The 23,509-nt window shown below is 44.9% G+C and overlaps 2 protein-coding genes across 12 annotated transcripts; both read left to right on the top strand.

Moving 5' to 3' along the window:
• The first annotated feature begins 821 nt into the window (after positions 1 to 821).
• Positions 822 to 3,164, top strand: prr13 (proline rich 13). The gene is made up of 4 exons (XM_029774321.1): positions 822 to 958; positions 1,245 to 1,299; positions 1,404 to 1,885; positions 2,660 to 3,164. The coding sequence occupies exons 2-4, from the start codon at positions 1,284 to 1,286 to the stop codon at positions 2,702 to 2,704; spliced, it is 543 nt and encodes a 180-aa protein (XP_029630181.1). The 5' UTR covers positions 822 to 958; positions 1,245 to 1,283; the 3' UTR covers positions 2,705 to 3,164.
• Positions 3,165 to 3,400: 236 nt separating this feature from the next.
• On the top strand, positions 3,401 to 22,571 carry LOC115207317 (poly(rC)-binding protein 2). 11 transcript variants are annotated; one of them, XM_029774313.1, is made up of 12 exons: positions 3,410 to 3,604; positions 4,961 to 5,101; positions 7,046 to 7,102; positions 7,206 to 7,322; positions 7,632 to 7,763; positions 9,799 to 9,933; positions 10,119 to 10,193; positions 15,798 to 15,839; positions 17,285 to 17,357; positions 18,415 to 18,476; positions 18,765 to 18,934; positions 21,260 to 22,571. In XM_029774313.1, exons 2-12 carry the CDS (start codon positions 5,033 to 5,035, stop codon positions 21,294 to 21,296), a joined length of 969 nt encoding a protein of 322 aa, XP_029630173.1. In that variant the 5' UTR covers positions 3,410 to 3,604; positions 4,961 to 5,032; the 3' UTR covers positions 21,297 to 22,571. The 11 variants fall into 11 exon arrangements, with proteins under 11 accessions (XP_029630178.1, XP_029630180.1, XP_029630179.1 ...); XM_029774309.1 differs by having other exon boundaries at positions 3,411 to 3,604; positions 17,258 to 17,357; XM_029774316.1 differs by having other exon boundaries at positions 3,415 to 3,604; positions 9,799 to 9,927.
• Positions 22,572 to 23,509: the final 938 nt, after the last annotated feature.

Raw genomic sequence — 23,509 nt, 5'->3', positions numbered from 1 at the left:
TATGATATCCAGTGGAACAACCACTTTACAATAGTGCATCTAAATCTTTTTGGGGGGGGGGGGGGGGGTTAGAAGGATTACTTTATCCTATCCCAGGTATTCCGGTCAGCAACGTGTGTGGCTGAAATTGCTGAATCCAACTAATTTAAAGGGGTGTCCACATACTTTTGGCCATGTAGTGTATAATCATAGTTATTGCACACTTTGTCTAGGAGCCTTTGAAGATTTAAAACCCCGAAATCTTATTATTTAAAAAAGTATTAAAAAAACATATACAGTAAAGGGACCAAATCCCTGCAATAGCCTAGACATGGAGAAACCCAATTCGATTGAAACAGTGCTCCTTTGTTTGGGCGCTATGGCATCTTCTATATTTCTTCAAGACTGCAGAATCTGAACTTTGTCTATGCGTCATATGTTATCTTCTCGCATATTACTGTAGCACGTATGTTTATTGTGTTATGGGTGTGTCTGACAACAAGCACATCTTTTACGACACTTTTACGATTCTGTCCAATAGGCCTACCCATAGAGTTGTGTGCGCATACTGCGCATCTACATGTTATGGGGTTATCTGATGATAAGCACATCTTTTACGACACTTTTACGCATTATGTCCAATAGGCCTACCCATAGAGTTGTGTGCGCATACTGCGCACCTACAGTACCCTATTGAAATCCACTTGACTGTATCGTCCAATTGTGCAATAGCCTACAATTCAGTATTGTTGAGTTGAATTTCCTAGGTGTGTTAACCTATCCATTACCAACGATACAAGCGCATCATCGCCTATAAATCATTTCGAGGAGAGCCCACATAACATTTTATTGACGGGCGGGGCTTGCTTGCCAATTCCCGAGGATTGTATTTCCTTACTAGTCACACCCCTATCCGGAAGAGAAACAGCAACGAATTCGTGAGAAACTTTCTCAGATCCACATCAAGAAGCTACCGCAGGTATGAAAGTCAAACTGCAGATCGTTAATAAGCATTAAATGTGTTATCTACATAGGATAATCGACAGTATTTCTTATAGAATCATATTATTGTATAGTAACTTGTCGATATTTTGTTATAATTGACCAAGCTCTATAGTGGACTAACCTGTTCATGTTATGTGTATCGTGGGAAGGTGGCTGTCATTAGAATAGGCTATATAATAATTGGACTATGAATAAGTTGCATATAATTTTACCTGTCTGCTATTCGTTTGTTTAAAGTACTTTGTTTTTGTTTCTTCCAGGAGATCATCACTTTTTCATACTCATATTCAGGACACAACATGTGGCCTAACCAAGGTAGGTAGAATATAGTAATACTATATTATGCCATAACTATCTTCATGTTATCGCCAAAGTTATATCAGTCGGATATATTACAACGTTTATGAAATCCTGTTCAGGTCCCCCTGGCCAGAACCCGGCCTTCCCCCCAGCCTACAGCCCTGCATTCCCTTCTGGTCCAAACCCAGCACACCCTCAAGGCCAGAACCCCATGTACGCCCCTGGCACAAACCCTGCTTATCCCCCCGGTATGGCCCCTGGTATGGCCCCCGGTATGGTCCCCGGTATGAATCCAGCCATGCCTCCAGGATCCATGCCTTACGGACAACACCCAGGAGGGCAATACCCAGGAGGACAACACCCTTATCCAGCTGGACCAGGTGCACCTGGTTACCCAGGAGTTCACCCAGGGCCCTACCCTGGTGGGGTTCACCCAGGTGGAGTCTACCCCGGGGGCATGCATCCCGGCATGGCTGGGGGTGTGGCGGGATTCGGGATGGGAGTCCCTGGACACAAGGCGCACAAAAAAATGAAGAAGGCGAAGGGGAAGAAGGCGCACAAAGCCGACAAACACCTGAAGCATCATGGAGGCCACAAGAAGGTGGGTGTCTCTCTGTGTTTGTTTGTTTGTGTGTGTCTGTGTGTCAAGCAATAACAGGGAGGGTCTGTGGATTTTGAGTGCAGTTGACAGGTGACTGTACCTCCCACTGATGGTACCATGACTCACTCTGTGCTTCCCAATTGGCACCCTATTCCCTATAGTGCCCTGGTCATAAGTAGTGCAATAGGGTGCCATTTTGGATCAAGCCACTGTGTGTACTCTGAGTTGAGTCTGGTTCCCCTCTGAGGTATTTTACTGACCTGTTTGCCTCGCGTTAACATACTCACAAGTTTTGTTCATCACACGACTAGGAAGACTGGAAATCGAAGGCTCTTGCCATGAGAACTAATAATGTGTGTGTACCAAACTTTTTGTTTATTTGTGTGAGTATATCGTTTCTCATCCTGCTGTCAACAATGTTGTGAGAGAGTGAGGCTTACCTACCCCCTTCTCTTGCTGTCGCCCTGCATCTGCCTGTATCTTTTGAAACATGTCTATCCCCAGGACTTTGTTGAGCATCTGATGCAATATTTTATTTCTGGGTTTCCGAGGTTCTGTCCACCTATTTTCTTCTTGTTTCATTGTGGGGTTGTGTGAGTGATGCCGCCTTTTTCTTTATTCAGTCGTCGAGATAACGAGTTATGTACTAGCTCTTACCAGCACGGATCACAACTGTTATGTGATTGTCTTACCTAGTTGAATGAACTGACTGTAAGTCACTGTGGGTAAGAGAGTCTGCTAATTGACCAAAATGTTCCTGTTTTTCCTCCCCAGCACTCTTCAAGCAGCAGCAGCAGCAGCAGCAGCGATGAGGAGTGATGTCACCAACAACATCCAACACAGAGTCAGAAAGACATCTTGTATTAAATGGGGAAAATGGCCTCTTCTTCTGTCTAAATTGCAACGAGGTTAAAGGAATGTGTTCGGATGGTGGGGGGGGGACTATTATTAAGAATGAAAAATTAGTTTGGAAAATGATTTGAATATTAATTGTATAACACTGTAACAAAAGTATGTATAATGAACACAATTATGCCTTCATAGTTTTAACATTTAGGGATATAGGCCTATGAATGTGTGCATATCGTCATGACTGCACTATCATGTATACATATTATGCCTTTACACTGATGAGAAGTAATATTTCAAATGGTTGATTATATTTCCAACTATAAATAATATATAGGCTATAGCTAAGCGAGTGAGAGATGTGTGGAATTTCCCCAGTAAAAAAAAATATATATATATATACAAATAAATATTTATTTTAATACTGGAATGATTGAATTTTGAAGTACTTTATTTACATCACAAATATTTCTCGGTTTGACTTTATAGTTCAGCTCTGACAGAGAAAAATATCGGCTAGATTTGTATCCACGTGATACTGTAACAATTCCACTTACCGAGTAAGTTTGTTACATTGTAACGTGAACAGCACATTGACTGTTACCGACCGTACCTCTGTGCGCAGTTCGTTTCACGGGAACCAGATAGGCGGGTTTATCGTAGCGTGGGAGGGAAAAGGGGGGAAAGGGGGAAGTTCAGACGTTTTTACTTCTGTTGTCTTTGTGTAAAGCAGTGGAGCGCTCGATCTCACGCTATCACTCTTCCCTCTTCCCCGAATCCTTTTAAAACTCTCCCCTGGGTTTCTACCCTCCCGAACCTCTCCCCTTCTACCCCACCCTCCCCCCGACAACACATCTCAACACGGATCAGGTAGGAACATTTCATATCTATCTATATATACACGTGTGTGTGATAAAAGGTGAAAGGCGCATCTTGCATCAGGCTAGCTGGTAGCACAGCCAGGCTTCACGTCAATGTGCCAGGCCGCAGTACTTGCACGCAGCTCATAATACAACCAGCACGATCTTATTTATCACTCCAATTAGCTGCTATTTACCCGTGTCTATTTATAAAAGATCCGTGTTAGGGTGTGTGTGTAGTCGAAATGAAACCAATGTATATTCTTGAAACATTTTGTAGCGTGAACGTGAAATGGACAGTCATTGAAACGATACAGGTCCACATGCTCCACACACGGCTGCTAGCCACCCAGGTAGTATGCTATGCTAGGTCATACCGCTAGCACGGAGGGCGCCGGCCGGCCGGCAAATGCATGCACATATTTATGCGTGAAATTTGAATTCATTGCAGCCAAGTAATCGGACACATTGTCTATTAATTCACGAACTTGAACAACAAGTTTGTTTCGCTCGGGATTCACTCTCGGGAAGGGGACCATTAACCAGCTTGTTAGTTAGCCTAACATGCTAGCTAGCGAGATGTATCTCTATGTAGGTAGCAGGCAATGTGCTAAGTTACTAGCAAACTTAAAGATGCACATGGACATGAATCATTGCTATGATGACCACTCTACCGAAGTTAGATTGTTACTTTTAGTCTCAAGGCAAGTTACTGTGCATGAATCATGATACAGTACTAATAATAATCATGCGTGTAGCAGCCTCACTAGAAGGCCCCATTTCTTGTTTGCTAATCATATCTCAACTCCACACGACACTACCATGGAGTTCTTGACTACATTCTTGTTTTTGCAAATGTATTTATTTCCCCTCTTATAATAATAATGGCAATCCGTTTAGAACTAAAAGCAGCTGTTGTTGACAGAAACCGGGCTTTATTTGGATGCTTTTCAGCAGCTTACTTATAAACCAGGGGGTTCTGAAATTATTTGAGACCCAATTGAAAAATGTAACGTCCTCCCATGACCCAATTCTTTATTTTTTTAAATGGCGTGTGATTTATAGATGTTTTCTCGTAACCCGTGCGCCACCTCTTACATGCCCAGTGCCCACATTGTGTTGTGACCCATAGTTTAAGAAACCCTCTTGTAAACAGTAATATGCTATCAAGTTTCTTATTAAGATCAATACAGCTAACTATTTGGTGTTAGTGTGCAAATCCTGATGGGTAAAAACCAAAACCCAGCTATTCTATTCAGTTCACTGATCTCACATTTTATACTCAATTGTTCTCCTGCTTGTCCCTCAGCCCTATACTCTTCATCCTATTCTAAAATGTCTTACTGTTCTCTTGTCTGACCTCCAGATCCCATCTTTGTGACCAAAGACCCTCAGTTTTGACCTTTTCAGCTAAAGCTTCTCCCATCCAGTACTAGTTATGGACTCCGGTGTGATTGAAGGAGGACTCAATGTCACCCTCACCATTAGATTGCTGATGCACGGCAAGGTGAGTGGACCTCCCAGAGCAGGGGACAGTAGGGTGTAACTAGAATGTTTTGGCCCACTGAGCTAAAGCCTCTTAGACATTAAGCTCGGGGAGCAAACCCAAGTCTTAAGCTCTCAGACCAGGTTACCCATTTTAAGCATGTTTCACCAAACCACCGTTATTAATGGTCCACGTGCCCTTTTCACATTACCAAACCCCCCACTAACTCCTCTTTTACGCTGCAACTCTGTTTATCATATGCATAGTCACTTTAACTATACCTACATGTACATACTACCTCAATTAGCTTGAGTAACCGGTGCCCCCTCCACATTGACTCTGTACCGGTACCCCCTGTATATAGCCTCCACATTGACTCTGTACCGGTACCCCCTGTATATAGTCTCCACATTGACTCTGTACCGGTACCCCCTGTATATAGCCTCCACATTGACTCTGTACCGGTACACCCTGTATATAGCCTCCACATTGACCCTGTACCGGTACCCCCTGTATATAGCCTCCACATTGACTCTGTACCGTAACACCCTGTATATAGCCTCCACATTGACCCTGTACCGGTACCCCCTGTATATAGCCTCCACATTGACTCTGCACCAGTACCCCCCTGTATATAGCCTCCACATTGACTCTGTACCGGTACCCCCTGTATATAGCCTTCACATTGACTCTTTACCGGTACACCCTGAATATAGCCTCCACATTGACTCTGTACCGGTACCCCCTGTATATAGCCTCCACATTGACTCTGTACCGTAACACCCTGTATATAGCCTCCACATTGACCCTGTATATAGCCTCCACATTGACTCTGAAACGGTACCCCCTGTATATAGCCTCCACATTGACTCTGTACCGTAACACCCTGTATATAGCCTCCACATTGACTCTGTACCGGTACCCCCTGTATATAGCCTCCACATTGACTCTGCACCAGTACCCCCCTGTATATAGCCTCCACATTGACTCTGTACCGTAACACCCTGTATATAGCCTCCACATTGACTCTGTACCGTAACACCCTGTATATAGCCTCCACATTGACTCTGTACCGGTACCCCCTGTATATAGCCTCCACATTGACTCTGCACCAGTACCCCCCTGTATATAGCCTCCACATTGACTCTGTACCGGTACCCCCTGTATATAGCCTTCACATTGACTCTTTACCGGTACACCCTGAATATAGCCTCCACATTGACTCTGTACCGGTACCCCCTGTATATAGCCTCCACATTGACTCTGTACCGTAACACCCTGTATATAGCCTCCACATTGACCCTGTATATAGCCTCCACATTGACTCTGAAACGGTACCCCCTGTATATAGCCTCCACATTGACTCTGTACCGTAACACCCTGTATATAGCCTCCACATTGACTCTGTACCGGTACCCCCTGTATATAGCCTCCACATTGACTCTGCACCAGTACCCCCCTGTATATAGCCTCCACATTGACTCTGTACCGTAACACCCTGTATATAGCCTCCACATTGACTCTGTACCGTAACACCCTGTATATAGCCTCCACATTGACTCTGTACCGGTACCCCCTGTATATAGCCTCCACATTGACTCTGTACTGGTACCCCCTGTATATAGCCTCCACATTGACTCTGTACCGGTACCCCCTGTATATAGCCTCCACATTGACTCTGCACCAGTACCCCCCTGTATATAGCCTCCACATTGACTCTGTACCGTAACACCCTGTATATAGCCTCCACATTGACTCTGTACCGTAACACCCTGTATATAGCCTCACTACTGTTATTTTCACTGTCATTTTTTATTTTTTTATTTCTTTACTTATCTATTGTTTACCGAATACCTTTTTTTTTTTAACTGCATTTTTGGTTAAGGGCTTGTAAGTAAGCATTTCACTGTGACAAATAAACTTTGATTTGAATGATTTTTAAAAATTCATCTTTTTCTCTTTTAGGAAGTCGGAAGCATCATTGGCAAGAAAGGTGAATCTGTGAAGAAGATGAGAGAAGAGGTGAGAAGCACAGACATGTTTTTTGTTTGTGCAGTTGCTGCCTCTAGAAAGTAAAATTTTTCCTAATTGCCTACTTTCTCGTCTCCTCCCCTGTGGTGTCCAGAGCGGGGCTCGCATCAACATCTCCGAGGGGAACTGTCCTGAGAGGATCATCACTCTGGCAGGCCCCACCACCGCCATCTTCAAAGCATTCTCCATGATCATCGAAAAACTGGAAGAGGTAAGTTGTGATAACACTGTACTATCGGACAAACTGTTCATTTGTCATTATGGCGTCTGTAGCAAATATGATGTTGCTTCCTCAGTCCAGCCAAGGTGCAGGATAGATGAACAGACTGAAGACGTGTTCAGCTACTCTTTTAAGAAAAATGGAAGTTAATTATAAAATGTTTTTAACTATCTGTTTTTGTATTTGAAGTTATAGTTGTCCTCAGTGACTGAACACCTCACATCCATCGGCCATTGAGGTTAAAAGTGGAGCTGGAGAGTAAGTAATAACTCTATATATATATATATTTTTGTCTCCCAGGACATCAGCAGCTCTATGACGAACAGCACGGCCACCAGCAAGCCCCCGGTCACCCTGCGCATCGTGGTGCCAGCCAGCCAGTGTGGCTCCCTCATCGGCAAGGGAGGCTGCAAGATCAAAGAAATACGAGAGGTAGAATCCAACAACTGACCCCTGGTCATCACTTGAAACACAATCGATATAGAATCTCAATTAAAAAGTATCAGACTACATTATCAGGAAATTATCAACACCATACATAAAATATATTTGTATAATACATTTTAAAGAGAGATTAAAGCAATCGAAAACACTGACAGATTATAATAGCTAAATGTTTAAATTCTTATGTGACTTATTCACTGCCTGGCAGAGATCTTTAGGGATTCAACTCATTCTCCCAGTAACACCGGTGGGTGGAGGGATAGAGAGAGCTCTACTCTGGTTTCTATCCACTAGAGTAGCCATCAGTAACACCGGTGGGTGGAGGGAGAGAGAGAGCTCTACTCTGGTTTCTATCCACTAGAGTAGCCATCAGTAACACCAGTGGGTGGAGGGAGAGAGAGCTCTACTCTGGTTTCTATCCACTAGAGTAGCCATCAGTAACACCGGTGGGTGGAGGGAGAGAGAGAGCTCTACTCTGGTTTCTATCCACTAGAGTAGCCATCAGTAACACCAGTGGGTGGAGGGAGAGAGAGAGCTCTACTCTGGTTTCTATCCACTAGAGTAGCCATCAGTAACACCAGTGGGTGGAGGGATAGAGAGAGCTCTACTCTGGTTTCTATCTACTAGAGTAGCCATCAGTAACACCAGTGGGTGGAGGGAGAGAGAGCTCTACTCTGGTTTCTATCCACTAGAGTAGCCATCAGTAACACCAGTGGGTGGAGGGATAGAGAGAGCTCTACTCTGGTTTCTATCTACTAGAGTAGCCATCAGTAACACCGGTGGGTGGAGGGAGAGAGCTCTACTCTGGTTTCTATCCACTAGAGTAGCCATCAGTAACACCAGTGGGTGGGTGGAGGGAGAGAGAGAGCTCTACTCTGGTTTCTATCTACTAGAGTAGCCATCAGTAACACCGGTGGGTGGAGGGAGAGAGAGAGAGCTCTACTCTGGTTTCTATCCACTAGAGTAGCCATCAGTAACACCGGTGGGTGGAGGGAGAGAGAGAGCTCTACTCTGGTTTCTATCCACTAGAGTAGCCATCAGTAACACCGGTGGGTGGAGGGAGAGAGAGAGCTCTACTCTGGTTTCTATCCACTAGAGTAGCCATCAGTAACACCAGTGGGTGGATGGAGAGAGAGAGCTCTACTCTGGTTTCTATCCACTAGAGTAGCCATCAGTAACACCGGTGGGTGGAGGGAGAGAGAGAGCTCTACTCTGGTTTCTATCCACTAGAGTAGCCATCAGTAACACCAGTGGGTGGAGGGAGGGAGAGAGAGAGAGAGCTCTACTCTGGTTTCTATCCACTAGAGTAGCCATCAGTAACACCGGTGGGTGGAGGGAGAGAGAGAGCTCTACTCTGGTTTCTATCCACTAGAGTAGCCATCAGTAACACCGGTGGGTGGAGGGAGAGAGAGAGAGAGCTCTACTCTGGTTTCTATCCACTAGAGTAGCCATCAGTAACACCGGTGGGTGGAGAGAGAGAGAGAGCTCTACTCTGGTTTCTATCCACTAGAGTAGCCATCAGTAACACCAGTGGGTGGAGGGATAGAGAGAGCTCTACTCTGGTTTCTATCCACCATCAGTAACATAAAAACAACAAAGTCTGGGGAAAGTATCATACTTGGAGGTGAAAAGGCAAAAATCAATAAGACAACTTTGTTGAACTTAGAAGGCTATTTGCAAATTGTAGCAAATAAAGTCCAGACCAGTCAACCTGCCTCTCTGTCCTCCTTCTCTCTCTCTGTCCTCTCTCTCTCTCTCTCTGTCCTCTCCCTCTGTCCTCTGTCCTCTCTCTCTGTCCTCTGTCCTCTCTCTCTGTCCTCTGTCCTCTCTCTGTCCTCTCTCTCTCTCTCTGTCCTCTCTCTCTCTCTCTGTCCTCTCTCTCTCTCTCGCTCTCTCTCTCTGTCCTCTCTCGCTCTCTCTCTCTGTCCTCTCTCGCTCTCTCTCTCTCTCTGTCCTCTCTCGCTCTCTCTCTCTCTCTCTGTCCTCTCTCGTTCTCTCTCTCTGTCCTCTCTGTCCTCTCTAGTCGACAGGTGCTCAGGTACAGGTGGCAGGCGACATGCTTCCTAACTCTACAGAACGGGCCATCACTATCGCAGGGACGCCCCAGTCCATTATCGAGTGTGTCAAGCAGATCTGTGTAGTTATGCTCGAGGTAAGTGTAAGTAATATCCTCAGATCATCTATTTAATTCATCGTAAATACACACTTTATTCATTGAGAAATTACCCTTGCATTCTCTTTGGTAATAGTATCTCTTGCTCAATTCTACAAAAGTTTTTGAAAGCAGTTGTTGAATTAAACCCGTTGTCCTTCTGTGATTCTCTTCTCTTGTGTGTCCTACAGTCTCCCCCTAAGGGGGTCACCATCCCATATCGACCCAAACCTTCAGGATCCCCTGTCATCTTTGCCGGAGGACAGGTATGTTTGATATATTTTTTCTCAAATTCAGAATATCATTTAATCAACCTGTTTGAAAGGGGACGGGGTTGCTTAGAGAAGAAAACAACGTGTAGGTGATCTGTTATCTGTCCTTTTTATATTTTTACTGGGAAATTTAATCAAAATTGTTTTATTGATTTTTGGCTTTTCACCTCCAAGTACGATACTTTCCCCAGGCTTTGTTATGCTACTGATGGGTCTGTCTGTCTGTCTGTCTGTCTGTCTGTCTGTCTGTCTGTCTGTCTGTCTGTCTGTGTCTGTCTGTGTCTGTCTGTCTGTCTGTCTGATCATGAAATGTTATTGGTCACATATGTTTAGTAGATGTTATTGCTGGTGTAGCAAAATGCTTGTCTGCTCCTCTAGTGGATAGAAACCAGAGTAGAGCTCTCTCTCTCTCCCTCCACCCACTGGTGTTACTGATGGCTACTCTAGTGGATAGAAACCAGAGTAGAGCTCTCTCTCTCCCTCCACCCACTGGTGTTACTGATGGCTACTCTAGTGGATAGAAACCAGAGTAGAGCTCTCTCTCTCTCTCTCCACCCACCGGTGTTACTGATGGCTACTCTAGTAGATAGAAACCAGAGTAGAGCTCTCTCTCTCTCTCCACCCTCCGGTGTTACTGATGGCTACTCTAGTAGATAGAAACCAGAGTAGAGCTCTCTCTCTCTCTCCACCCTCCGGTGTTACTGATGGCTACTCTAGTAGATAGAAACCAGAGTAGAGCTCTCTCTCTCCCTCCACCCACTGGTGTTACTGATGGCTACTCTAGTAGATAGAAACCAGAGTAGAGCTCTCTCTCTCCATCCACCCACTGGTGTTACTGATGGCTACTCTAGTAGATAGAAACCAGAGTAGAGCTCTCTCTCCCTCCACCCACCGGTGTTACTGATGGCTACTCTAGTGGATAGAAACCAGAGTAGAGCTCTCTCTCTCTCCCTCCACCCACCGGTGTTACTGATGGCTACTCTAGTGGATAGAAACCAGAGTAGAGCTCTCTCTCTCCCTCCACCCACCGGTGTTACTGATGGCTACTCTAGTGGATAGAAACCAGAGTAGAGCTCTCTCTCCCTCCACCCACCGGTGTTACTGATGGCTACTCTAGTGGATAGAAACCAGAGTAGAGCTCTCTCTCTCTCCCTCCACCCACTGGTGTTACTGATGGCTACTCTAGTGGATAGAAACCAGAGTAGAGCTCTCTCTCTCCCTCCACCCACTGGTGTTACTGATGGCTACTCTAGTAGATAGAAACCAGAGTAGAGCTCTCTCTCTCCCTCCACCCACTGGTGTTACTGATGGCTACTCTAGTGGATAGAAACCAGAGTAGAGCTCTCTCTCTCCCTCCACCCACTGGTGTTACTGATAGCTACTCTAGTGGATAGAAACCAGAGTAGAGCTCTCTCTCTCCCTCCACCCACCGGTGTTACTGATGGCTACTCTAGTAGATAGAAACCAGAGTAGAGCTCTCTCTCTCTCCCTCCACCCACTGGTGTTACTGATGGCTACTCTAGTAGATAGAAACCAGAGTAGAGCTCTCTCTCTCTCCACCCACTGGTGTTACTGATGGCTCCTCTAGTGGATAGAAACCAGAGTAGAGCTCTCTCTCTCCCTCCACCCACTGGTGTTAGTGATGGCTACTCTAGTGGATAGAAACCAGAGTAGAGCTCTCTCTCCCTCCACCCACTGGTGTTAGTGATGGCTACTTTAGTGGATAGAAACCAGAGTAGAGCTCTCTCTCTCCCTCCACCCACCCACTGGTGTTACTGATGGCTACTCTAGTGGATAGAAACCAGAGTAGAGCTCTCTCTCTCTCCCTCCACCCACTGGTGTTACTGATGGTGGATAGAAACCAGAGTAGAGCTCTCTCTCTCCCTCCACCCACTGGTGTTACTGATGGCTACTCTAGTGGATAGAAACCAGAGTAGAGCTCTCTCTCCCTCCACCCACTGGTGTTACTGATGGCTACTCTAGTAGATAGAAACCAGAGTAGAGCTCTCTCTCTCCCTCCACCCACTGGTGTTACTGATGGCTACTCTAGTAGATAGAAACCAGAGTAGAGCTCTCTCTCTCTCCCTCCACCCACTGGTGTTACTGATGGCTACTCTAGTGGATAGAAACCAGAGTAGAGCTCTCTCCCTCCACCCACCCACTGGTGTTACTGATGGCTACTCTAGTGGATAGAAACCAGAGTAGAGCTCTCTCTCTCTCCCTCCACCCACTGGTGTTACTGATGGTGGATAGAAACCAGAGTAGAGCTCTCTCTCTCTCCCTCCACCCACTGGTGTTACTGATGGCTACTCTAGTAGATAGAAACCAGAGTAGAGCTCTCTCTCCCTCCACCCACTGGTGTTACTGATGGCTACTCTAGTGGATAGAAACCAGAGTAGAGCTCTCTCTCTCTCCCTCCACCCACCGGTGTTACTGATGGCTACTCTAGTGGATAGAAACCAGAGTAGAGCTCTCTCTCTCTCCCTCCACCCACCGGTGTTACTGATGGCTACTCTAGTAGATAGAAACCAGAGTAGAGCTCTCTCTCTCCCTCCACCCACCGGTGTTACTGATGGCTACTCTAGTAGATAGAAACCAGAGTAGAGCTCTCTCTCTCTCTCCACCCACCGGTGTTACTGATGGCTACTCTAGTAGATAGAAACCAGAGTAGAGCTCTCTCTCTCCCTCCACCCACTGGTGTTACTGATGGCTACTCTAGTGGATAGAAACCAGAGTAGAGCTCTCTCTCCCTCCACCCACCCACTGGTGTTACTGATGGCTACTCTAGTGGATAGAAACCAGAGTAGAGCTCTCTCTCTCTCCCTCCACCCACTGGTGTTACTGATGGCTACTCTAGTGGATAGAAACCAGAGTAGAGCTCTCTCTCTCCCTCCACCCACTGGTGTTACTGATGGCTCCTCTAGTGGATAGAAACCAGAGTAGAGCTCTCTCTCTCTCCCTCCACCCACTGGTGTTACTGATGGCTACTCTAGTAGATAGAAACCAGAGTAGAGCTCTCTCTCTCTCTCCCTCCACCCACCGGTGTTACTGATGGCTACTCTAGTAGATAGAAACCAGAGTAGAGCTCTCTCTCTCCCTCCACCCACCCACTGGTGTTACTGATGGCTACTCTAGTGGATAGAAACCAGAGTAGAGCTCTCTCTCTCTCTCCCTCCACCCACTGGTGTTACTGATGGCTACTCTAGTGGATAGAAACCAGAGTAGAGCTCTCTCTCTCCCTCCACCCACTGGTGTTACTGATGGCTCCTCTAGTGGATAGAAACCAGAGTAGAGCTCTCTCTCTCTCCCTCCACCCACTGGTGTTACTGATGGCTACTCTAGTAGATAGAAACCAGAGTAGAGCTCTCTCTCTCTCTCCCTCCACCCACCGGTGTTACTGATGGCTACTCTAGTAGATAGAAACCAGAGTAGAGCTCTCTCTCTCCCTCCACCCACTGGTGTTACTGATGGCTACTCTAGTGGATAGAAACCAGAGTAGAGCTCTCTCTCCCTCCACCCACTGGTGTTAGTGATGGCTACTCTAGTGGATAGAAACCAGAGTAGAGCTCTCTCTCTCCCTCCACCCACTGGGAGAATGAGTTGAATCCCTAAAGATCTCTGCTAGGCAGTGAATAGAATAAGAATGAAAATATTTTAGTTATCTGTCGCTGTTGTTGATTTGCTTTAATATCTCTTTAAAATAAATGTTTCCAGATGAATGTGGATAATTTGTTCAAGACTTCAGCATGTGGTTAAGACAGTTCAGAGGTGGTGGTAGTATGTGAGTTTCCCAAACAGAACCCTATTCTCTGTATTTCAATACTTTTGATTAGGATCCACAGGGCCCTATAATCTGTTCTCTCTGCTACCGCACGGCAAGCGGTACCGGAGCGCCAAGTCTAGGTCCAAGAGGCTTCTAAACAGGTTCTACCCCCCCAAGCCATAAGACTCCTGAACATCTAATCAAATGGCTACCCAGACTATTTGCATTGCACCCCTCCCATCTCCCCCTCTTTTACACCTACGCATAATCACTTTAATTACTCTACCTACATGTACATATTACCTCAACTAACCGGTGCCCCCACACATTGACTCTGTACCGGTACCCCCTGTATATAGCCTCCACATTGACCCTGTACCGTAACACCCTGTATATAGCCTCCACATTGACTCTGTACCGGTACCCCTTGTATAGAGCCTCCACATTGACCCTGTACCGTAACACCCTGTATATAGCCTCCACATTGACTCTGTACCGTAACACCCTGTATATAGCCTCCACATTGACTCTGTACCGGTACACCCTGTATATAGCCTCCACATTGACTCTGTACTGGTACCCCCTGTATATAGCCTCCACATTGACTCTGTACCGGTACCCCCTGTATATAGCCTCCACATTGACTCTGTACCGGTACCCCCTGTATATAGCCTCCACATTGACTCTGTACCGGTACCCCCTGTATAGAGCCTCCACATTGACTCTGTACCGGTACCCCCTGTATATAGCCTCCACATTGACTCTGTACCGTAACACCCTGTATATAGCCTCCACATTGACTCTGTACCGTAACACCCTGTATATAGCCTCCACATTGACTCTGTACCGGTACCCCCTGTATATAGCCTCCACATTGACTCTGTACCGGTACCCCCCTGTATATAGCCTCCACATTAATTCTGTACCGGTACCCCCCTGTATATAGTCTCCACATTGACTCTGTACTGGTACCCCCTGTTTTTAGCCTCCACATTGACTCTGTACCGTAACACCTTGTATATAGCCTCCACATTGACTCTGTACCGGTACCCCCTGTATATAGCCTCCACATTAACTCTGTACCGGTACCCCCTGTATATAGCCTCCACATTGACTCTGTACCGTAACACCCTGTATATAGCCTCCACATTGACTCTGTACCGTAACACCCTGTATATAGCCTCCACATTGACTCTGTACCGTAACACCCTGTATATAGCCTCCACATTGACTCTGTACCGGTACCCCCTGTATATAGCCTCCACATTGACTCTGTACCGGTACCCCCTGTATATAGCCTCCACATTGACTCTGTACCGGTACCCCCCTGTATATAGCCTCCACATTGACTCTGTACCGGTACCCCCCTGTATATAGCCTCCACATTGACTCTGTACCGGTACCCCCTGTATATAGTCTCCACATTGACTCTGCACCGGTACCCCCTGTATATAGCCTCCACATTGACTCTGTACCGGTACCCCCTGTATATAGTCTCCACATTGACTCTGCACCGGTACCCCCCTGTATATAGCCTCCACATTGACTCTGTACCAGTACCCCCTGTATATAGTCTAGTTATTGTTGTTTTACTGCTGCTCTTTAATTACTTGTTACTTTTATTTCTTATTCTTATCTGTATTTTTTTTTAACCTGCGCTGTTGGTTAGGGGCTTGTAAGTAAGAATTTCACTGTAAGGTCTACACCTGTTGTATTTGGCGCATGTGACTAAAGTTTGATTTGTAGTAGTGCACTGAAGTGAGTAGTGTTCCATTTGGGACGCTCTGTGTCAAGATGTTGATGGAATGCCTGTGAACTCGTTGTTGTTGTTTCAGGCGTACGCAGTTCAAGGACAACACGCCATACCCCAGCCAGACGTAAGTGATGTTCTGTTGTCACCTTTCCATTGATGCTTCCTGTATCCCTGACCTACCATGTCCTCTACCCTACCTGTCCTCCAATATGTTCCCTGACCTACCATGTCCTCTACCCTACCTGTCCTCCAATATGTTCCCTGACCTACCATGTCCTCTACCCTACCTGTCCTCCAATATGTTCCCTGACCTACCATGTCCTCTACTCTACCTGTCCTTCATTATGTTCCCTGTCCTCCCTGACCTACCATGTCCTCTACTCTACCTGTCCTCCAATATGTTCCCTGACCTACCATGTTCCCTATCCTCCCTGACCTACCATGTCATCTACTCTCACTGTCCTCCAATATGTTCCCTATCCTGTCCTCTCTACCATCTCTACTCTACCTGTCCTCTCTACTCTCTACCTGTCCTCTCTACTCTCTACCTGTCCTCTCTACCATCTCTACTCTCTACCTGTCCTCTCTACCATCTCTACTCTCTACCTGTCCTCTCTACCATCTCTACTCTCTACCTGTCCTCTCTACCATCTCTACTCTCTACCATCTCTACTCTCTACCTGTCCTCTCTACCATCTCTACTCTCTACCTGTCCTCTCTACCATCTCTACTCTCTACCTGTCCTCTCTACCATCTCTACCTGTCCTCTCTACCATCTCTACTCTCTCTACCATCAAGTGCATTTTCAGTTTTGCTGGTGTATTGACAACTCACCTCCTCAGCATATCACTATGGGTTTAGGATTGAGGTGTTAGTTCAGGAGGAGCCTTGTATTACTGCCTCAGCGATACTGTGGTGATTATGCCTGGTTGGTTTTGGTCGGGGCCCAGGAGAGACTACATACGTTCTGTCCTATCCATCCGTCAGAAGACTGTAAGACATCGTTCCAAACGGACTCCCGAGTTCTCCTGAGCTGCAGTGGAAAGACCATGGGTTATAAATGAATAGAACCAAGAATGATTCCCCAAGCCACGCAACAATCGGCCATTTTAGAGCAACAGTTTGAGGATAAGATGAGCTAACTGGTGAAGACAACTGGCTCTTGTTCATTAGGGCATGCCACGCATTGCAACAAAAGGTTTTGCCAATAGTAAATTAGCATTTCTTATTGGACACGTCAGGAAGTCCAGGATCCAGTTGCAGAGGGAGGTGTTTAGTCCCAGGGTCCTTAGCGTAGTGATGAGCTTTGAGGGGCACTATGGTGTTGAACACTGAGCTGTAGTCAATGAACAGCATTCTCACGTAGGTGTCCCTCTTGTCCCTGTTTCATGCTGTTTGGTACCTAATGAGCACGACCTCATCTACTATTATACATGTCTAAATGATGAACGAATGTTGTAGTGAATGAAATGGTTTCTGTACTGACCATGTCTCTTTCATTTCCCGTTTCTCTCCTCCCTGCCCCCTCTCTTGCCCTCACAGTCTTCCTCTGCCTCTATCTCTCCACAGCTCACCAAACTACACCAGCTGGCCATGCAGCAGAGCCCCTTTCCCATGGGCCCCAACAACCCGGGCTTCCAAGGTACTAGGGACTTGACCATACAATCGTTTTGTAGAAATAAAGTTCAAAGTTTCTGTAAACCACTGCACTCAGAACTGGTGTGTTCGGACCAAAATGAGACCAGCAGTAGGTTTCACTCAGATATTTGATGCTTTACATTTTTTTAAATTAATGGCGGCAACAGGCCGTGAAAGTCAAATGTTTTGACTGTTAGGCCATCGTTAGTGGTTCACCCTGATAGAAACAAACTCCTTGACGAAGGCTTTACCTGATGTTTTTAACATTTTTGTTTCAATGAACATGCCACCACAATAATGGTGTTTAAATATACTGAATAGTACCATGTTCCTCCTGGTTGTGTATATTTATACTGAATAGTGCCATGTTCCTCTTGGTCCTGGTTGTGTATATTTATACTGAATAGTGCCATGTTCCTCTTGGTCCTGGTTGTTTATTTATACTGAATAGTACCATGTTCCTCTTGGTCCTGGTTGTGTATATTTATACTGAATAGTACCATGTTCCTCTTGGTCCTGGTTGTTTATTTATACTGAATAGTGCCATGTTCCTCTTGGTCCTGGTTGTGTATATTTATACTGAAGAGTACCATGTTCCTCTTGGTCCTGGTTGTGTATATTTATACTGAATAGTGCCATGTTCCTCTTGGTCCTGGTTGTGTATATTTATACTGAATAGTGCCATGTTCCTCTTGGTCCTGGTTGTGTATATTTATACTGAATAGTGCCATGTTCCTCTTGGTCCTGGTTGTGTATATTTATACTGAATAGTACCATGTTCCTCTTGGTCCTGGTTGTGTATATTTATACTGAATAGTGCCATGTTCCTCTTGGTCCTGGTTGTTTATTTATACTGAATAGTACCATGTTCCTCTTGGTCCTGGTTGTGTATATTTATACTGAAGAGTACCATGTTCCTCTTGGTCCTGGTTGTGTATATTTATACTGAATAGTGCCATGTTCCTCTTGGTCCTGGTTGTGTATATTTATACTGAATAGTACCATGTTCCTCTTGGTCCTGGTTGTGTTTATTTATACATTTTAGTGTTTTTGTCTTGTTGATTTAGGAGGGATGGATGCCTCTGCCCAAACTAGCTCCCATGAGATGACCATTCCAAATGATGTAAGTATTTCCACGGTGACGACTCTGACCTGCCCATTTTCAATCAAGTGGTTGGACTGTTCAAACTGTCAATCAAATACATTCTAGTAGGTTGGCTTATTTGACTTCCTGGTTCTCTTTCTAGTTGATTGGCTTAACTGATTTCCTGTTCCCCTCCCTCCCTCTAGTTGATTGGCTTAACTGATTTCCTGTCCCCCCCTCCTAGTTGATTGGCTTAACTGATTTCCTGTTCCCCCCTCCCTCTAGTTGATTAGCTTAACTGATTTCCTGTTCCTCCCCTCCCTCTAGTTGATTGGCTGCATAATTGGTCGCCAGGGTTCTAAGATCAATGAGATCCGTCAGATGTCGGGTGCCCAGATAAAGATCGCCAACCCCGTGGAGGGCTCTGCAGACAGACAGGTCACCATCACTGGTTCTGCTGCCTCCATCAGCCTGGCAGAGTACCTCATCAACGCCAGGTCAGACCCAACATCACAGTTACATCAAATACCAATCTGTTGTCCTAGAGTCAGGGATAGATCCACTTGGCCGTTGCAAAATTCCAGAAACCTTCCCAAAGTTCCTAGGATGGAGGTTTCCCAGTTGGATGACTCCCTGCATGTTTCCATCCTGATTCCTGGAATCCTCCAACCGGTGGACTTTGGGTTCTGGGACATTCTTGACTTTTAGTTTCTGGTCTTGATTGGTGGAGCAGGCTTTTGATCCAGCCCAACACTAACTAACACAGAGTTGGGTTGGAACAGAAGCCTGCAGCTCTCCAGAACTGGACTAACCCAGTATTCTACCATACCCTTTCTGGTATCAACCCACTACCCCGCACCACTGTACTTGGGCCGTTGACATTTGGGCGCCTCCCAGCAATACAGTACAATGTGTTTTGTGTTCGACTCACTGCCTAACCTCCCAACACCAACCTCTATATCATGTACTGTTATTGTACTGGCTCTCTGCTGAATAGTTCAGTGTGGTTTTTTTGAGGGCATCAGTTTTCAACAAGACAGTGAACATAATCATTAATCTTGATCACATAATGAGAAGCTATTTGGGATTCAAGGTGATTTGTAGATCAGCGACTCTGTGCAGTCCGGCTGCAGCGTTGTCCGTGTCAAACACGCACACTGTCTCTAGAAACATGAGTCAGACTTCTGATGATGTCATCTTCCCGTGTACTCACTGACGGCTGCTATGCCTAGTTGTCTATCAGACTCTCACCCCCCCCCCCCCCCTCATCCCCCTCCCTGACTGTCAGTCTGTTCCCCAACCCTCATCTCTCCCTTCATACTCACCAGCCTTCCCTGTAACCCGTCCCGACTGTCCCTCTTTTTCCTTGTCTCTGTTGTTTCTACAGCGTAGAGTCCTCTAAACCCTCCTCCTCGAACCCCGAACAGACCCACAGCACCAGCCTCCTCTGCCCTCCTCTTCTCTCCACTACTACCACCTCCTCTCCTGCTGCTACTTCCTCTACTGCTTCTTCCTCCTCCTCCTCCTCTTCTTCCTCCTGTTTGGCGCCCCCTTCCTCCATCTCTCTGTCCTTGTTGGTTCCTCCAGACACTCCCTCCTCTGACTCCCCTACTATCCCCTGTGTCTCCAGTCTGCTCAGTCTTAAGCCCCTCCCCCTCCTGGCCCTCCACTCAGCCAATCCCGAGCCAAAGCTCTCCCCAGAGCTGGGTTCCAAGTCTAAGAGGCGAAGGCTTTCCCCTTACTAACACTACAGACATTAAGTACGTCCCAAATGACACTCTATTTCCTGTATAGTGCTCTACTTTTGACCAGGGCCCTATGCGGAATAGGGTGCTATTTGGGATGTAGTCAAGCTTAGTATTGTCTGTACTGGGTCTTGCTCTACTGTTGTACCTGGCTGTGCATCATGCTTCTTAACTTTTAAAGTATAAAAGCCACACACAAAAAAGCTAAATGCCCAGATGTGGCCTGAGGTCTCGTCCCCATGTGTTGTGGGTCCCACTGCTTGGTTTGTCCCTGATCTTTCTGTCTAAAGACACTGCATCAGCATGGACACTCTGTTCTCAGACTAACTTATTGACTAGAAGCTTCTGGTTGGTTTTCAGGTAACACCTCATGTCGTCTTTCTATTAAGATCTCAAACTGGATTGAATTTATTCTGGGGAAAAGATGGGAATATGAATGTTTGCCATACCTGGGTAATATGTGGTAGCTCGTTACATTTGTTGTAAACTGTTTTATTGTAATGCTGATATCCTTGATTTTAACACGTTTAGTGTAACATGTTGGATGTTCAAGTAGTCTCACTGGGTGTCATGATCACTTTTAATAGTTTATCCTCGGGTATCTAATTTAAATCACCCTCCTCATTTTGGGTCATTGGACCTCTACGACTTCAGGAAATTGATGTCTTCGTAACTAAAGTAGTTTTAGAATGATTGAATCGAGCCATAGACCGACTGCATGGCCAGCTCGACTGCTGCTCACCGCTGCTTTACAATCCTTTTAGTACTGGCCAGAGGTCAGCGACAACAATTCAGAGGTCAGCGACAACAATTCACAGTATAGGAAAGAAGTTGAATAAATTGTTACTTAGGATGTGATGTCAAGGAAATGGGATCCTCTCAGCTGATTTTGTATTTTAATCAACAGAGTGGGTTTGTTGCTATTGGGTACATGTTTTGCATAGTGAATTGTAAGAAGCTTCGGTGAGTTTGTAAAAGTTTTAAATTGTAAAAAAGGTTTTATCGTGTCTGATTTTGAAACACACAGCTTGGCTTATTCTCTCCCCCTTCGATCTCTCAATGTGTGTCTCTCTCCAGGCTCTCATCTGAAGCAACAGGACTGGCGACCAACTGATAGAACTCTGCATAGATGTGATCTGCACTAAACCCCCCCCACATTTTACCTTTTACCACTCATCGCTCCATCACTCAGCTCTCTCCTTTAAAGTGGTCAATGCAACTATCCAACATAGTTTTATTTTTTTTTTGTCGTTTAAAAATCACCCCACCCATTTAAAATTTATCATTTGTTTATCTGCATTCATTGTTTTTATAAAGAAAACTATTTGGTTTTAAGTCCCTTTGAGCCCCTGTTGAAAGTTTTTTTAATGATTTATTCTTAGATAATGTTATTTTTTGGGGGAATGAAAGCTCTCCTTGTCTGTCTTTACACTGTCACAAAAGACTAGATAGAGGAGAATAATCTGAAGGTTTAATTCTGTAAAAGGTAGATTTTTTTTTTTCTTTTAAAAATGAAAAGGATAAAAAAAATAAAAGTCTCTAAAATAAAAATAGATTGACTGTTTTTTTTCCCCCTGCATATTTAAACCCCTCCCCTATTCATTTCATCCGTTGAATATCTGCAAAAACTCACCTTGATTTAATGTTTGTCACCAACGGGGGAAACGTGGAGCTTGTGCTGGTATTTTGGGTATGACATATCTCTAACAGTACTAGAAGACGTGGATATTGCATTAATGGAAAATACTTTAAAACCCGCGTACAAACACATTTCACCTTAACCTTTTTTTTGTTTCCTTGTCATTCCTATTTTTCTATCTTCCCTTTTACCCCATGTCATATGTTCAGGATGTGTCCCAAATTGCACAATAGTTCCTATGTAGTGCACTATTAACGTAATGAGGGTGCCATTTGGGATGCCGGCTATATTGCTGGGGTTGGGAGGTTGTTGGGGTTCTGCTCGAGGGCTAGGAAGCAGAGAGGACGATCCTCATTTTTCTTTAAAGATAATACCACAAAAAAAAAGTTGCAATATTTGTTTTAAATGGAGGAAATATTTTTTTTAACTACCAAAGGGGATCGAATCCTGAATAATGACAGGCGTGTGTGTCTAAGTGTGAGGAGAGAAACTAAGATATTGTGGATGATCGTTATTAAGCTGAAACTAATATTATGGATGATCGTTATTAAGCTGAAACTAAGACAAAGAAAAGGGTGTTTAAATTGGTTAACACTAGTTTCCTGCTCTTTGCTGAAGTCAGAATTTATTTTGTATTATTTGCAGGAAATAAATCTTTTGTGCACGTTTTTGGAAAGACTGTAGACCTGGGTGCCACCACATTGTTAAAATAAACTACAGAAATAAAGATGTGAAATGCTCAAACTACAAATTCTCAGTCTTTTGTGTTGCTTCCATTTTTTTTGTGTGGGAGGGGGGGTTATAGGGATGACAAATATACTTCATGAAGGTTATTTCCATTTCACAATGAACTATTATTGTACTCTATGCATTCTGTTTTCTGGAACGGTCTGCTACGCTTTATAAAAGTCATTCTGCATTAATAACCAAAACTGAAACGTTGCCAGTCTTTTGAACAGTGAGTTTTTTTTATTTTATTTCTTTAATTTGTTTCTTAAATATATTTATTGTACACAGATACAATACATAATGCAATATAAAACAAACATTTCTTTTTTTTTAATAAAGGAGGAGTCTGTTTTTGATTCAGCATTACGGAAACGAGCCTGAACCCAGATCTGTTTATAACGCTCTTGCCAAACATTGGTGTTCCTGACAATGACCATAGGAGTTAGTAAGACAATACTAACAAACAGATCTGGGACCAGGCTCATTTGGAAACATACAAGAATGACCCTCTATTTCTCTAGTGACCAGAGGGCATGGATCTTTTGCTGTATTGGCAACAAAACAATGAATTATTTATCTGTTTGATGACATCTGTCTGGATGTCATTCAGCATACGACCTAGTAGTTAATAAAGTTAATGCTTGACTTGATGGGACAGAATACATTCTGAGATCAGAACATTCAAAATAAACACTAGAAAACCTTAATATATTAAGGAGCTGCCATTTTATAGCTTATCAAATGGAACCTGCTGAGTCATCCCGACAGAGTAGACTGTGAAGTTGGAGTGTAATCCTCAACGCTACAGAGGATTTAATGGAGGCTGTTCAAACATGGGCCTCTATTGGGTCCCAGTTCTGCCCAAGCTTATACTTCTACACTCCTCCCTATGGATCAAAACTAAAAATTGGTCTGGTTGATGGTGGTTCCACCATATTTCTTACACCAGTCCTTTCCTT

Source organism: Salmo trutta, chromosome 14 (genome assembly GCF_901001165.1).
Source record: "Salmo trutta chromosome 14, fSalTru1.1, whole genome shotgun sequence".
Lineage (NCBI taxonomy): Eukaryota > Metazoa > Chordata > Actinopteri > Salmoniformes > Salmonidae > Salmo > Salmo trutta.
This window is presented reverse-complemented; position numbering and strand designations above follow the sequence as displayed.